Source organism: Crocodylus siamensis, chromosome 10 (genome assembly GCF_052110815.1).
Source record: "Crocodylus siamensis isolate JL-2025a chromosome 10, ASM5211081v1, whole genome shotgun sequence".
NCBI lineage: Eukaryota > Metazoa > Chordata > Crocodylia > Crocodylidae > Crocodylus > Crocodylus siamensis.
The window spans coordinates 28,129,768-28,144,638 of NC_143404.1; the positions used below are offsets into that span (position 1 = coordinate 28,129,768).

The window sequence follows — 14,871 nt, forward strand, 5'->3', positions numbered from 1 at the left end:
CGAAGCAGCCTACTGGTTTTTCTTCTTCTGTTACATACATCACAGTTCCTTAAATGGAAGAAAGAGCAGCTACTAACAAAGCCATGATGCAACTACCCTGTTTCTGAGAGGCTAGAATCCCAGAGTATTAAGCAATCTTTTAGGAAAAAAGTTTGAAGAACATCCTGTTTCCATGTATATATTTTATCTTTATGCTTGCTGTGATAGTGCACTGTCACTTTAGGAGCAAGTACATAAAATAAGGCCCTGATCCTGTAAGAATACTCATGCAATCAGACAGTAGCACTTACATGGCACTCCACTCAAATCATCAGGGCTATGTCTGGATACAGTGTTACCCCTACAGGGAACACCTTGGAGAGAGTAAGGTTTTGAACATGACCAGAGTAAAGTCAGTCTGGGACAGGCTTTGGTGAAATAAAGATTTCCAGACTGTGCAGTCAGGAACCTAAATAAAGGCAACCCACTCTGGACATGGATTATATTTCCATATTTTCACTTCTGTGGCTAAAAAGGTACAGACTTGTGTCCTTGGAGTCTCTGCAATTCCAAACCTCAGGCTACTGTGGACAACAGAGTCATCTAGCCCTATTGTTTACCTCTAATATCTGTGGTGCTAATGCTGGCATCACTGCTTACAAAAATATTCTGCCCCCCAGCAAAGTCCATCCCTTTCTTCCCATTTCAAAAGCGTGCAGTCCTGTAATACTAGCATTACATTCAACTGCTCTCACTCTCAGGATTGTGTTCACTGTCAAAATCAATGGGAGGAAACCAGTTAAAATGGGCACTTACAAAGCCGGCATTTAACAAGAACAAATTTACTACGATATCTGAGAAATCACAGTATTTCTTCACACTTACAACGGCGCATAACTGCAATCGCTCCAACACCCTGAGTGGTAACTTATGGACAATACTGGCTGCTTTGTTATAGTGATGTATGCATCTTAATTTTGCACCAGCACAGTTAAAGCTATCCTGGCTCATTAAATAATAGTTGACAATATTTGTAAATCAAAATGAGATTCTTCCCTGGGAAGAAGGAAGGGTGCATGTGTTCCCCCTTCACTTTTCATAGAAAATCCTACCTTTCCATCTTTGGGGGCAACACATCTTGTAATAATATAGGCATTTACCTGTATACTGTGGTAGGTGGAGAGTTCACTGTGTCATAAATAAGCCTCACATGTCCTTGGTATAACTCCAAAGCCAAAGGATCATTGTCACCTTTGTATAATAGGATGCCGTTGTCTTTATCTGTTGCTACCTGTAAAACATCAACAGTCAAATTAAGCTGCTTAAGAGTTAAGTAAATCATTTATTTAGACTAACAGTGCTACTGATATTATAGGCACTAGAGGAGAACTGGCAATGCAAATTCCTCCCCTTAGCTAAAGTGGTAGTTCCTTTTCCACATTTATTTTGTCCGTGGTCTCTGTCTTAAGTTATTGTAAAGGTGAGTAATGCAGATACTAAGTACAAGTTAATATTGATGGTAATGCAGATGCTGGGTTCTGGTTAGGACTCACCAAACTCAGCAGACAGGCAAGAGTTTTTGGGCATCAAAGTATGATGAATATTGCAAATCTCCATTCATATTGTAATGAATGCTTTCTGAGCATTAGTTTAGTATCCTAGAAAAGGGGGCTCACCAGAGCAAATGTTCCTGGCCTGTGAATTTTATCCTTTCACCTTCAAATACTAATGGAAACTGAAGTTAAAACCCAAGTGTAAAGACCTCACCACTCACCACAGATTGTATGATTAACTGTAATCTACTGGCTTTGTGCAAAGGTGTAAAGGAGGTGTCATTTAGTAGGTGGCCCCACACAAATCCCACAACCACTAGATAAGGCATCTTTCCTTTAGTTCAAGTGGCAGCGAGCTGGTTCTTTGGACTCAAAGGGCCATAATTCTAGTGCCAGTTGAATTAGTTTTCTTGCATTTCTGTGAATACTTTTTTGTCATTTATTAGCAACTCATGTTCATTACAAAATCACTACTAAATAACAGCTTGAATGGCAGTCTTTAGAAGGCAGTAAATGGAATTTATCAAAATTAGCAAAAATAAAAGCAAGAAAATTGTGGTTTGTTTATAGATATTTTGTGAACAGGGAAAGAAAAAGTGTACGTAACAGATGACACTTTATTAGTTATTCACTAAACTCTAGTTATGACCAGGGATCCTGATTTTCTTTGATTAACCCCCCCCCAGTTTTTGGATAAAAAAAGTAGCCCAAAATCCACATTTTTCTGTGGTTAAAATGAAACACCACTAATACATAGATCTATATAGTGCTGTTTCATTTTAATAATGGAAAAATGTGGCTCTTCTGTAACTTATTTAAATCCCAAAATTGGGGATTTTTTTATTGGAAAAAAAACTAGGATCCCTGGTTATGACCAATATTACTTGCAATTCAGAAGTCAACACAGAGTATAACAGTACTCTAGTTGCTCCAACTTTAGCAACCTTAAAAATGCAAAAAGGCTAAACTTCATAAGGGAGGCATATACCTGCCTACGAGGTGCCGCTTATGAGAGTGAAGAAAACAACAGATACTATGAACAAAACCTTATCTAGAGTTAATTTGTAACAAACATTTCAAAGGCTTTTAAATGGCACTTAAGTGGCAAGATAGAACAGTTACATGTTTTAATTGATTTTTGTTTAAAACATTTCATTGGCCTTTAAGAAAGAGCCAGTTTGATTTTCTTATAATGTGCTTTTAATTGGAACCTCTCTTTTGAATGGTTACTGTAGCAATCTATTTTCACTTTACTGGCAATTAATTGCCAGATATAGAAACAAAATTTAGTATGAAAACTAAAATGTGAGAACACGTGGCCATGTGTTCTTTGTAATAGGCAGGCTTGGCCTTCAAATTAGTGCCAGTTAAAATTTACCTCTTTCATTTTACTTAAATAGAAAATGTCAAGTTTTCAGGTCTGAACTTGACCTATGGTACAGTGGGGCCACTGAGAATGTCTGACCTTTCAGTGTACTGCAGAGACTCTGATGATTTGAAATACAAGGACATTTAGAAGAGAAACGGAAAGTTCAGTATGCACATGGAATGGAGTCATGATTCATAAAAAACTGTATATTCAGACTTGGCTTCTGCATTATTACATCATAATAAAATAATTATTATTCTTGGAAGCAAATAATACAAAGAAATAATACATAACATTAATATATTACAAAGAAATAATATATAATATTAATATATATATCTACATGTATACAGATATATATCTATATATAGTTATCTATATATATCTATTTTCAACTATACAAATCTCTAGGATATAAGACCTTTGGATAAGGATGCATCTTTAAGGTAGATACCAAATTTTGATCTCATAATCATTTTGTTTGAAATACATTTGCTTGTGATGGATGACTTAAGTTTAAAAAGATGGTGGTGATACTGGCTTTGATATAAAAATCCTGTTAAAAATTAGCAAAAAGAAATGCACTAACTTCAGTGGGCTTCTGACTGCGCTCATTAGTAGTTTTGGTAATACTCTTTGTGAATAGATGTGTGTGTCTTTTTTGACAGAGGTAACTATTCAAAACCTTTTAAAAACATCTAAATAAGCCTTTAAAATGCATTCTTCCAAGTCTTTTCCTCGGGTATTTTGATTATACTAAATTTAGGCTCTAACAAATAGGCTTGGAACATTATTTCCAATTCCAAAACATTTGCTTTTTAAATTGAGAAAATAAAGCAAAATTAAGGAAGAATAATGTGAGGTGAGGTACTTCCTCGTTCTCACACCTTTACTGGGCTTGGCTACACAAGACGTTTATTGTGGAGTTGACCAATTAGCTTTGCAGTAAAATGGCACTAGCCACATGTGCAGTGCTATTAAACTAAACTCCGTCATAGGACAGTACTGACAGACACAAGTACTATCCTATGGCAAAATTATTTACTCTGCTGCAATGACATGTAGATGCTGATGGGCTAGCTGGGGCAGGAAGGTGCATCAGTGTGGGGGCTGTCTATCAGGTTGCCCCGCACTGTAGGCCCTTCACAGCATATTGAGTCAGGGTGGAGCAGCTCAATGTGTTGCATTCCTGGGCTCATGTGCAAATGGGGCGCCTGGAAGCAATAAAACTTTTATTTAGTTTATTCAGCCACATTAACTGCACGTGTAAACGTGCCCACTGATTCCTTTAAACCTATGCTTTTACAGTGTAAAGCTGGCCTAAAAGTAGTTCAGGTGCACAATGGTTGGTATATATATGGAAGACAGAAATGATGTAGATCAATTCTGTTTCTCTCTTCTGTTAAGTAGAAGCTATTTAAAAATATCAGGTTGGCCCCTCAGTTACTTATGGCCAGTAGAAAATGATTATGATTAATTCAAGGGATACATGAATATTTTAATCTTCTTATTGTGATTTCAAATAACTTCCAAACTGCATCTAATATTGCACTTAGTGGTTCCAATCCAAAGCATCTGTGATTCAGCAAATACAAATAGTGCAAAAACACATAGTAACCATAATGTTAATTTTTCATAGTCTTTTGAAATGCATAAAATAAACTAAATTCCAGTGAACCAAGTAATCACTTGACTAAAATCTCCTTCTAAGTGTACATGTATGGTAAATGAGCAATCCATATGATTTCTGGAAAAGCTATTCAGAGCAGTATCTTTTTACAAACACTGTCCTTTGATATCAAGCATTCATTTATGCAGGATGAAAGACTATTCCATAAATCAGCAGCAAGACAGGGAAACTTGCTGATATCTCTGTTTAAATGGCCAATAATATTTTGTGATGCATATCTCAGGGGATAAAAGAGCAGGGAATTTGGTAGGGGAGGTCACACAAGTAACATTGTTGTCAGAGCAGCAGTTAGGACCAAATATGTTCAATGATCAATTACCTAGGTCAATAAATCCATGGAATGAAAAGCATCAAATGGTTATTTCTTGGAAGGACCCTGAGAAGGACACTACACTGGTAGAGCCTCTCCTGTGTGACTTACCTGGAGGGAGATGTTTGCCTGAGGACGGATTTTGGCTGATGGCAGCTCAACGTAGGAATCTTTCCCAACAAAATTGACGGTGATGAGTTTTTCACACTTCTGGCCAGCAAAACCAGCCAGGCAGCGGCAGACTGGCTCATTGTGCACAACAATGCATTGAGCCCCATTCTGGCATTCATAGTTATCACAAGGGCTGGTCTGCAGCAGAACCATTGGTGGAGGATTTTCACAGAAGAGTCCACTTTAATGGGAAAAGAAAGAAAAAGCACCTGTGATTATCTCCATCCAACAAACAGGAAGTGTTTTCAAGACCTGAGATTCAAGCATTTGTACAGTACTCTGAATCCCTGAGATTTGCACAGTGGATGGCATTGTGACCCCCTGCACTTCAAATTACATGTATGAAAATAGAGTAACTTATTACAGTGTGGGCATGAACCAAAGCTCCAGAACTGATTTTCCACCCTCCATACACCCAGACACACATGTTCCTTACTTAAAATTTCAGATCTAAAATTTGGGCCTTGATGACATCTTACCAAAGCAGATGATACATGGCAAAATCTGTTTCTGTGTTTTTTTCATTTTTAAAGGTCTCCTTGTATATGTATAAAGTCCAAAAGAGGTTTCCTCCCTCTCAGGGTATTTCCATTTTCTGAAGCATAGAGGATTAATACACTGACATCATGCTGCTTCCTGGGCACCTACCCAATGTTGCCATTTCTAGCAGCAGCAGGAACATCAGATCACTGTTTAGATGAGCTTCTGGTTATGTCATCAAACTGAATGAGCTCAGTGAAAAGTAAGGTCTGTGATAGTTAGAGATGGCTCAAAACCAAAAAGCCAGATCTGGGCACTCATGAAGGTTGAGGTTGGGGGATGTTCAGGTCCAGACCTGTACTCTGTGGCTGACACTTAGCTGTTTAATAGCACAAGCAAAAGCATGCATATTAACACAGGAACTTTGAGGACTGGGCCATATCTTCTAGCACTGGCTGTGGTTCACCTTTCTGTGTTGGTTTTCTGATTCATAGAATCAGAAATATTTCTAGACTATTTGCCTTCTACAGCAGGCCAGGATGATGAAACTTTACTGATCTGTGCTAAATAATACAGAGGAAGAAAAACCAAGAAAAATGCAGTGTTCTTTTAGTGTGATGTTACTTGATCAACTGATTTGTATAAAGTAAACTGGAAACCCTGCCCAATATATCTAGTGAACTCAAATGATCCAGGAGTATTGTGAGGCTACCACATTAGCAGGCAATCTTGCTAATCCCACAGAGAGGTTCAAGGCAGAAAAGCCCATCAGTGCACCTGCTGTATGCCGCAGAGTTTCTAATTATGATAGCTTTCCAAAACCAACAAAACCTTTTTGTGCTAATGAGTGTAACAAAGTTCTGTGATCATTTGGAACCACTGCAGCTTGCAAATAACAAAGGAAATGATGAAGAATCGTTGCTCAGTGCATAGAGAATGTAAACAAGGCTTTGCTGTGCTGTGCACTCTGTGTTCAGTTATCTGAGAGTCTGTACTGCACTCATCACCATGGTATCACAGGCCTTTTTGATAAGAGGGTTGTGGCAGACACATATGCTCGCACAAAGTGCTATAATGCCCACCACAGTCCTGGAGCCTTCAAATTCCACCTGCCCTACTGGGAATTTCCTGATCTGGAGAGAAAATTCCACTGAATAACAGAGCTCTTTAAAAATACACTCCGTTACTGCAAGCAGTTGAAACTTGCAGGCTCCAGGGCTTTGTGTAGACAACCTCTCTAAAATTAGAACAGAATTGTAAGCCCTTTACCAAGCAGTAACTGTTGCCAACACTGAAGGTGGAAAGAGATGTAACCTTTGTGCCACCATAAAAATTTTCACAGTGGTGCAAAGTGAAAGCAAACAGACGTCCAAACCTTCTGTCGCAACACACGTGCTCAAATCTGTGTCCATGAGACAAGGTAGAAATAAACTGGGCTACTTTATTACAGCCTGCCTCAGTTTGTTTATGGTGAGACAGCACTGGCAGTGTAAAGCTGTCTTTAGGCTCCAGCTGTCCCTGGGCATAGGCCCCATGGGCTTTATGGGTCTGGTCCTGCACACCTTGGGAATTCCCTCAAATTTGGGACTGCCTGTCTTGATGTCCCTGCTTACCCAGATGCATGTCTTCAGAGGAAGTCAGGGCTTTGGAGAGTACCCGCAAGCAAGAGTTCCCCATTTGCGGACATGTGCTCCATACATCAGTGCTATATGCGGGAAAATCCCTCTAACAAGGGATTTCCCTTGGCATGCCTGCAAGCATTGAGGGGCAGCCTATGACCCATGCTGCTCCTGGAAATGCATGCTAACAAGATATGTGTTCCTGGTAGCCACCTGGGGCACAGGCTGCAATGTAGATGGAATTTCCCCCCTCTATGCTTGCAAGTGCATGGAGGAAATCTCCTGCAGGGGATTCCTCTGCTTCCTGAGATGGGGGGTACATCTGCAAGCTGGGGTATCCCCCCACTTGCAGACACACCTCAAATTGGGATTCAACAACCAGAGATGCCTGTAGGGCTAGGTACAGACATTCAAAAAGCCTGAGCCTGAATTGATTCAATCTTTGCAAGTTAGTCTAACCTCCAAAGCTTGAACTGATTTGGAGGTGGATAGACATTACCTTTTCATTCCAGAAATGCAGGCACATGCCTGCAGTGGCTTAGTCTAGAAGCCGGGGGAGCTAGTGCAGCCCTCCCTTTCCTTCCACAATGCTGAGGTGTGTGTGTGGGGGAGGGCATAACCAGGCCCCAGCAGGATGCTCTGAGTTGGGTGGGATTATCAGCCCCCCCTCCTGAGCAGCCCAGCAGGGAGTTGATAACACAGTGTATATCACTCCTAAGTCAATATTTATCAGCCCATTAAGAAAGCAAACAGCCTCTCTCATTAGTTCAAGCTCTTCTTAAACAACTTTTACCAAGGAAGGAGTGGAGGGACATTACCACCTACCTGTTGCTTACCTCCAAAAAGCCCTAAGCTGACACTGTCCTGTCTGCCTTTGTTCCATCTCCAACAGTACAGACCATAGCCAGTATGTGGTATGCTACCTAATGCTGAGAGGTGTCTTTGTAAAGTGCGTGCGTGTGAGGGGGGATCCCTGCTTCAGCAGGGAGTGGTGAGGAGGAGAGATGGGCAAGAGGAAGCCAGGCAGACCCTAATGTATGTGAAGTCTCTGCCAGAGCTTCAGCCAGGGAGCAGAGGAGAGGGGCCAGCCCAGCTCTCTGGAACAGAGAGCTCTGCCCAGCCCAGAGAGCATGCCAGGGATGCTGAGAGACTCTGATTTAACTTAAACCAGGATGGGGTCTGGGACAGATATTGCATAAATCAGTTTGACCCAAATCGGTTAAGTCTGATACTACATTCAACCAGCTTTATCTCAAAGTGGTTTCAGCCATTTTCAAACTGGTTTATGTGCAGTGAACATCTGTTCTGTTACAGGTTTAAAACAGTTTCTGATCACTTAAACCAGTTTGTGTGTAATGTCTGTCCCTAGCTTAGATGTCCTTGGAGTCGCATTCTATTTAAGATGTCTGTTTCCAGCCTGGGAATTACATTGGCTATTATAGCAACAATTCCAGCTTAACCATGGATATCAGAACCTGGGTTTTTTGCGACAACATTTAGTAAGGGACCTGTGGGTACCAATTCATGGCAGGGAACTTAAAAGTTAGCAAATTTCTGGTAACAACCAACTGGTAACTCTTGGTACTATATAAGAGAGCTGTTAATATCCCAGAAAACGTTGATATGCCACCAGAACTGATGGACTGACTCTGAATTTAGATCATGTTTGTGAGCAGAATTGGTACCTTATACAAGGAAGAGAGAGTAAAGCATACCTATTATTTATATTTGGATTCTTTTGAACCTAATTCTACAGTGTTTCTGCTTTCATATCAGGCCTCAGAGTTTTCCTGATTTGGAGGAATTACAGATGCAAAGAAGTTCTTGGCTTCCCTTCTCCCACCTTTTTTCTTGGGAAAGTGTACCTGAAGGCACAGGGCAATAGCCAGTGCTACAGGAAGGAAGCAGCTGGGCTCAGACTTTCTGCATGAGGTATCTGGTCGGTGCACCATACAGATGCACACTTTTTATATATGCTGAATTTATAAAGTATGAGAAGCATCCACAGAATTTGCTCATTAACTCTTCCCCAGATCCACAGGCTGGCTCTGCCTATAGGGATCTGGCCCTGGCAAGCAGAAATCTGTTACACCAAATTGTGGAGTGCCAGGCAGGGAAAGGGCAGCAAAATTTTGTTTCACAGGCCTGGGCTGTAGTGCTCAGTTCACCTCTGCCTACTTTATGTCTGTCACCCCTGGGAATTGCTCTGTTCCAAAGCTTAGCATTACGTAAAATCAAAATGTACTAATGTAAATAAACATTCTTCTTTCCTTCACAGCCAGCATCAAACTCTGCTTCTCAGGCCAAACTGCATTTCAACACTTTTCTTATTGTATTACCAAATACTTCCTTCATTCACCACAGAAACTCAGCAGTGTTACACAGCCAGATTCCATATTTCTACAGCAGTGTTGTCTCACAGCGAGTACTTCCATGAAGCAAAGTAGAGGAGAGTAACTGTAATTAGGAATCTATTGCTTTCCCATTTCTCTGAGCTGATGTGTTGTGCACTGCAGTGGTCACAATCATATGCTGCTAATAGTGTAACATGGGGCTCCCAGAGGAATGCTCCCCCACAGTTTACAGAAAACCTCCTCCACCAGAAGAAAATGATTTTGCTGAGAAACTGGCCAACTTACTATTTTTCCCAGTTAAACAAATATATCTCACAACCATAATCTAGGAACCTGCATCACTAAGCAATCACTACACTGCTTTATCACATTCTGCTACTGAGGAATACACTGAGTATATGGATAATACAGAGGAGGGTTCAGCTGTCATCAGTTGTAATGAGAAAGTCCAGCTATTACTTCCTGGGGTACTATCTTTGAGGAAACAGTTTTATCACCATCACTGCCTGGTGCCTGATTCAGTTTGGTAGATGTCAAAGGTAAAATTGTTTTCACAACCATTCCTGATGAGCTAAAAAAAGTTCAAATACAGTTTAGACAGATATGGGAAGGAACTCTTGTTCATCACTGGAGCAGCAGAGTTTCCCCAGTGATCTCTTTAAGTCCTCACAACCCTCTTCCCTTACTTCACTGGGCAGTCACATAATTTTCAACAATAAAATCATGGGGGGGGGGGAGGGCACTTTCCCAAAAAACAAAGGGAACAAAGTTGTAACAGTTTTACTGGAAGTTAACTTAGATACACTGGCAGCCAATTTTTGTTAGTTATTAGAGTAGCTAATACCCCTAGATACAAAGACTTGACTGATTACTAGCATTCTTGTCAGATGCAGCTATATAGCTAATGAAAACTGAAGCATTCATTAAAGCAGAATTTAATCCCAGCCTCTGTAGCTGCTAGCTAGACACTAGAGTGCACTTGTCCAATTATGGCAGTTTTCTATCCAAGGACTGGTTACATTATCATGTGATTTCTGTCACAAATTGAGATCTTTGTATTTGACTGGTGACTTGTTCTGTGAGGTAAGGCAGAAATAAGGGCCCAAACACATGGCATATTTACACTTGTATAATTTTTATTGGGTCATACACTGACAAATGATATAAAAGCAGACATACATGAAGCTAGCTGCTCACACCACAATTACAGAGCCTCATCACTGGGGGATGGAAGGTGGAGAGCAGATAATAAACCTGAGTTTTCCACAGCAAACAGCTACTCTGGAATAGCTGTGGACACATGGCTCCCAGCACCAGCGTACCTTATGTCAGCAAAATGAAACCCCTTATTTTCCTAGATTGATTCTACACTAGAATTCAAGTGAATTACACATATGTACAGGTTTATGGCACCTGCCTGCTCCTGGCTTATACTAATGTGAACTCATCATGTGTTCAAGCCCTCCAACTCTAGGCATGGTTGAGTCAGCAGGAAGCAATCTCTGATAACCCGATGTCAGCTGCAACCAGCTCTTTAAATACCTTATACTCTCCCACACATAAATGGCAGAAAGTGACACTAGTATCCTAGCCCTTAATCCATATCTGGTTTACTGTTAGTCATTTGTGTTTTGTCTGCAAAGACCAACTAAAGTTGTTGTTATAGAAACATTTTCATGTTCATTTACAAAAATATCACCTACATGACAGAGGCCTTCACTAACAAAGTACAGGGGCTGTAGGAAGTGGATTTGCCTCTGGTTGGTATTAGTCTAAACGATTTCTAAAGAGCTCTAATGACAACATCTTGACATGAAATCCTGTGAATTTTACCCCCTGCAATGCCATTCCATTCACTGGCTAGTTCCATGAGACATAGCTGTTCAACTACTAGCATCTAAAAGTTACATTACCCACAAGGGTTTATCAGGAGCTTTTTGTACACCCAACAATCAGAAGCCAGGGTCTGGCTTTGCTTGTGTGAACTGCCTGGGCCCACAGGGTTGGATTCAACAAGATTGTATAATCCTTTTTTATTTAAATAATCACTATTGAGTTTCCTGCAGCAAAATATCACAATGGGGAGCCCTGAAACATCACACAATGGAGAAATAAAATAGCATGTTTTATATGGAGCTCAACAGTCTTAATATATGCTTCCCCTCTAGAGCAACATTTATCAGAACAACACTGTTGTTAGGTAGATTGCTAAAGGGAAGGTTTGACAAGTCAGGTTTTACCCAATAGGGGTTCACAAATTGTAGAAACAGAGTTCACATAGGGGGTAAACAAATTATAGCTTGGACAGAAAACACACAGAAAATATTTCAGGGAGAAAAGTATGTCAAGTATTTGAAGCAGCTTGCTTGAAGTGCTGCATGTAGAACAATAACAAATTAGCAAAGAATAGCTAATCCTGGAATTAAATGATTGGTGTGTATGTGTACTACAGTTCTCCATTAAATGGAATCAATGGTACTTAATTTTGCATCTGAGGCTTATCTTGGTACCAGCTAGTGTATGCTCCCTGAGCAGGAGAAAAAGGGTTTTAACCTTGCTGTTACTGTGCTGCTTCAAGTGTCCTTGATAGAGAAAAACTGCTAGGTGGCCATGCATTTATTAGAACAGCATAGCTATGAAATTCTTCAGAAGTTGTTCTGGCAATTCTGTTTGGAAACATTTCCTGAGAGTTAGCCAAACATGTCTTTGCTTGGTTTCATCTCATACCTCCTAGTTATATTCCTGAGGCCATCACAAATGTTCTCTTCTGCTCATCAATATGTACTTACATCTCAAGTACTTGCAAAGTTATTTTCTCCTCTTAGTAGTCTAATGCCTGAGGCACGTATCACTGCACATCTTGTAAATGCACAGAAGTTGATTCTACATGCCTGCACATCACAGATCTGAACTCTGTTCCTCACCAGGTTTGCGTTTACAATCTTAACAAAAAAATCAGAATTCCCATCAGAACAGTGTTTTTGAAAAGTATAAAAGGCCAGAGTTATGAGAGGAATAATGAGCATATCATTTTTGTTAGCAGAATTTTAATCCTATTTTGAACAAGACCAAGAACTGGTCTGTATGGACAGCAAGAACAGACCATTTCTGAGACGTCCAGGGCCTCAGGCTTCATGTGAGACTGCTGGGATGAGAACCAGTTAGGGATCACCGTAATACAGAAACTGGTAGGATGTGGACTAAAACCACCACATTTACTTCAGGTCATTTTGCATCTACAACTCAAAGAAATCTATAACATCTATATGAAAAATCTCAGAGGCCTATTGATAAAAGACACCTATGGGCCTCTATACATATGCAGGTAAATGTACAATGAGAGCTAATGTGTGATCCACACAATCAAGCCTCCTGCTATGCCACACATGCATGGATTGTGCATTAGAGCCCATTGCACTGTATTGCCAGTGTAGGGGTAGCCTGGGATTACAATCCCAGGCTTCCCCTACACCAGCACCTGCTGCTGCAAGCCCCACAGCCAACATGGAGGCACAGCAGAGACAACACAGCAGAGACAGCACCAGGAAAGCTGCCCCTGTTGTGAACCTCATCAGCCGCAGGGCTCATGGCTGGGGCAGCAGGGAGAATGCTGCCATTGCTCCAAGCTGTGTGAGGTGCAGGGCTTTCAGTGGGGCCAACATTCCCCGCAGTGCCTCTGCTGTAAGCCCTGCACCTTGCAAGGTTCACAGTGATGGCAGCATTTTCCCTGCTGCCCCTGCTGCAAGCCCTGCAGCTGCCAATGCTGCTCCACTGCAAACTCCACAGCTGATGAGGCTCATGCTGAGGGCAGCACCAGGAACACTGCCACCACTGGAAGCCTTGTCAGCTGTGGGGTTGGCAGTGGATGATGCACCCCTGTGGCTGGGAGCCCCTTAGTTGGTGGGGCTCCCAGCCACAGGGCAGTACCTGGCCACATGTTCAACTAATGGCATGATTATAGCAAACTACAATGTTACTATACATTCTTGGGGAATAACTTTGTAGCTCATTACTTGTTTTATCATGTCATTAGATGGTTGAACATGTAGCTGGGTCACAACTTAAGGTGTGTGTAGCAGGCTCCAGGTTTTGGAATGCAGCAGGCAGAGATTTCAGCCTAGCTGTAGGTGGTAAGCAGGTGATGGCTGCTGTCACAAGTCAGGGTTCCAGGGTCCCTGCGTCAGCTCCACCCTGAGGGTGCCTTCTTGTCTTGCCTGCTATGCCTTGATGATAAAATAATAAATAGGGAAGCTGCCCATAGGCCTTTTCATGGCTCCGGTCCTGCTAATCCCCCACTAATCCTCACTGGTCCTCAGGCCTTTCGCTGGGCTGCACTCTGAAACTGTGCTGCACAGGGCACCTCAAATCTTATGAGCTAATTGTGAGCTCCAAATCCTCCCCTACACCATGCCCCATATCTCATAGTTGTTACAATGAAGTTGTTCCTTCTGTTGGGGCCTTGGCCTCTGCCCCATTTATCTTGCTAGGTGTTTTAGCCTAGCCCCACTACGTCGGACCTGGCTATGAGCCTCTAGCTCACGTTTGTCCTTTTGGTCAATGGTCCTTTTGATCATGTCTGCTGGGCCCAGGCCCCTGTGTGGCTGTGCCCCCCGGCACCAGGCCCTTCGCCCATGTGGCCCTGTGGTCCTAATGCAGCCCTGTGCCTACTCTGGGCTCAACAATATCTCATGATTGTGCTCCTCTCAGGTGAAGAGCTCTTGGCCTCTGTGTGGCTGCGCCTCGCTTGGGTGTCAGGCCCCTGGCCTTTGTGTGGCTCTGCAGCCTTGCACTATGCCCGTCTCTGGGCTCAACAGAAGCTGAAGCCTTAAACTTGCCTCTGACAGGGCTCAAGGTGATTGTGTCCCCTTTTGGATACTAATGGGAGATCTGTAACCACCCCTTATAATCCCATCCCAAATCATCAAACTAATTAGTAACATAGGTCGTAAGCCCCTGGGATGCAACAAAAACACACATATAACAGAAGCACCCCTCTGCCCCTTTAAGAGAGCAAGCCTTCCTTATCTTCCAGTGAGTATACATTCCAGCCTGGGCTATACCCAAACCTATACACTTGACCTCCTTGACTCCTAGACCCTCTGGTCCCAGCTAAGCCCTTCCCTGGGCTAATATAAAACAAAAGCCATTGTCCTACAAGTCAGTCTTTCTCTGCTCAGGGAACTTGCCTCTGTTCTCAGGTCTGAAGAGCTGTTTAGCTCTGTCCAGGCCCCTTTAGGAGCCCTGCAGCCAGGAGCTCCTCACCTTGTGCTGGAGAAGAGACTATTTGAACCATGCAGGTTCTGGGGTTATATACTTCAAGTCTGAGCCCTCTTCTGGTCAGGAGTC

The 14,871-nt window shown here is 42.0% G+C and overlaps 1 protein-coding gene across 1 annotated transcript in view; it reads right to left on the reverse strand.

The window, feature by feature from the left end:
- Positions 1-14,871, reverse strand: part of SLIT3 (slit guidance ligand 3) — a 946,021-nt gene that overhangs the window by 32,519 nt on the left and 898,631 nt on the right. The window contains exons 31-32 of the mRNA XM_090064655.1: positions 5,013-5,253; positions 1,140-1,270 (exon numbers count right to left, since the gene is read on the reverse strand). Coding sequence (XP_089920781.1) covers positions 1,140-1,270; positions 5,013-5,253 — 372 coding nt within the window. The remainder of the gene's footprint in view (positions 1-1,139; positions 1,271-5,012; positions 5,254-14,871) is intronic.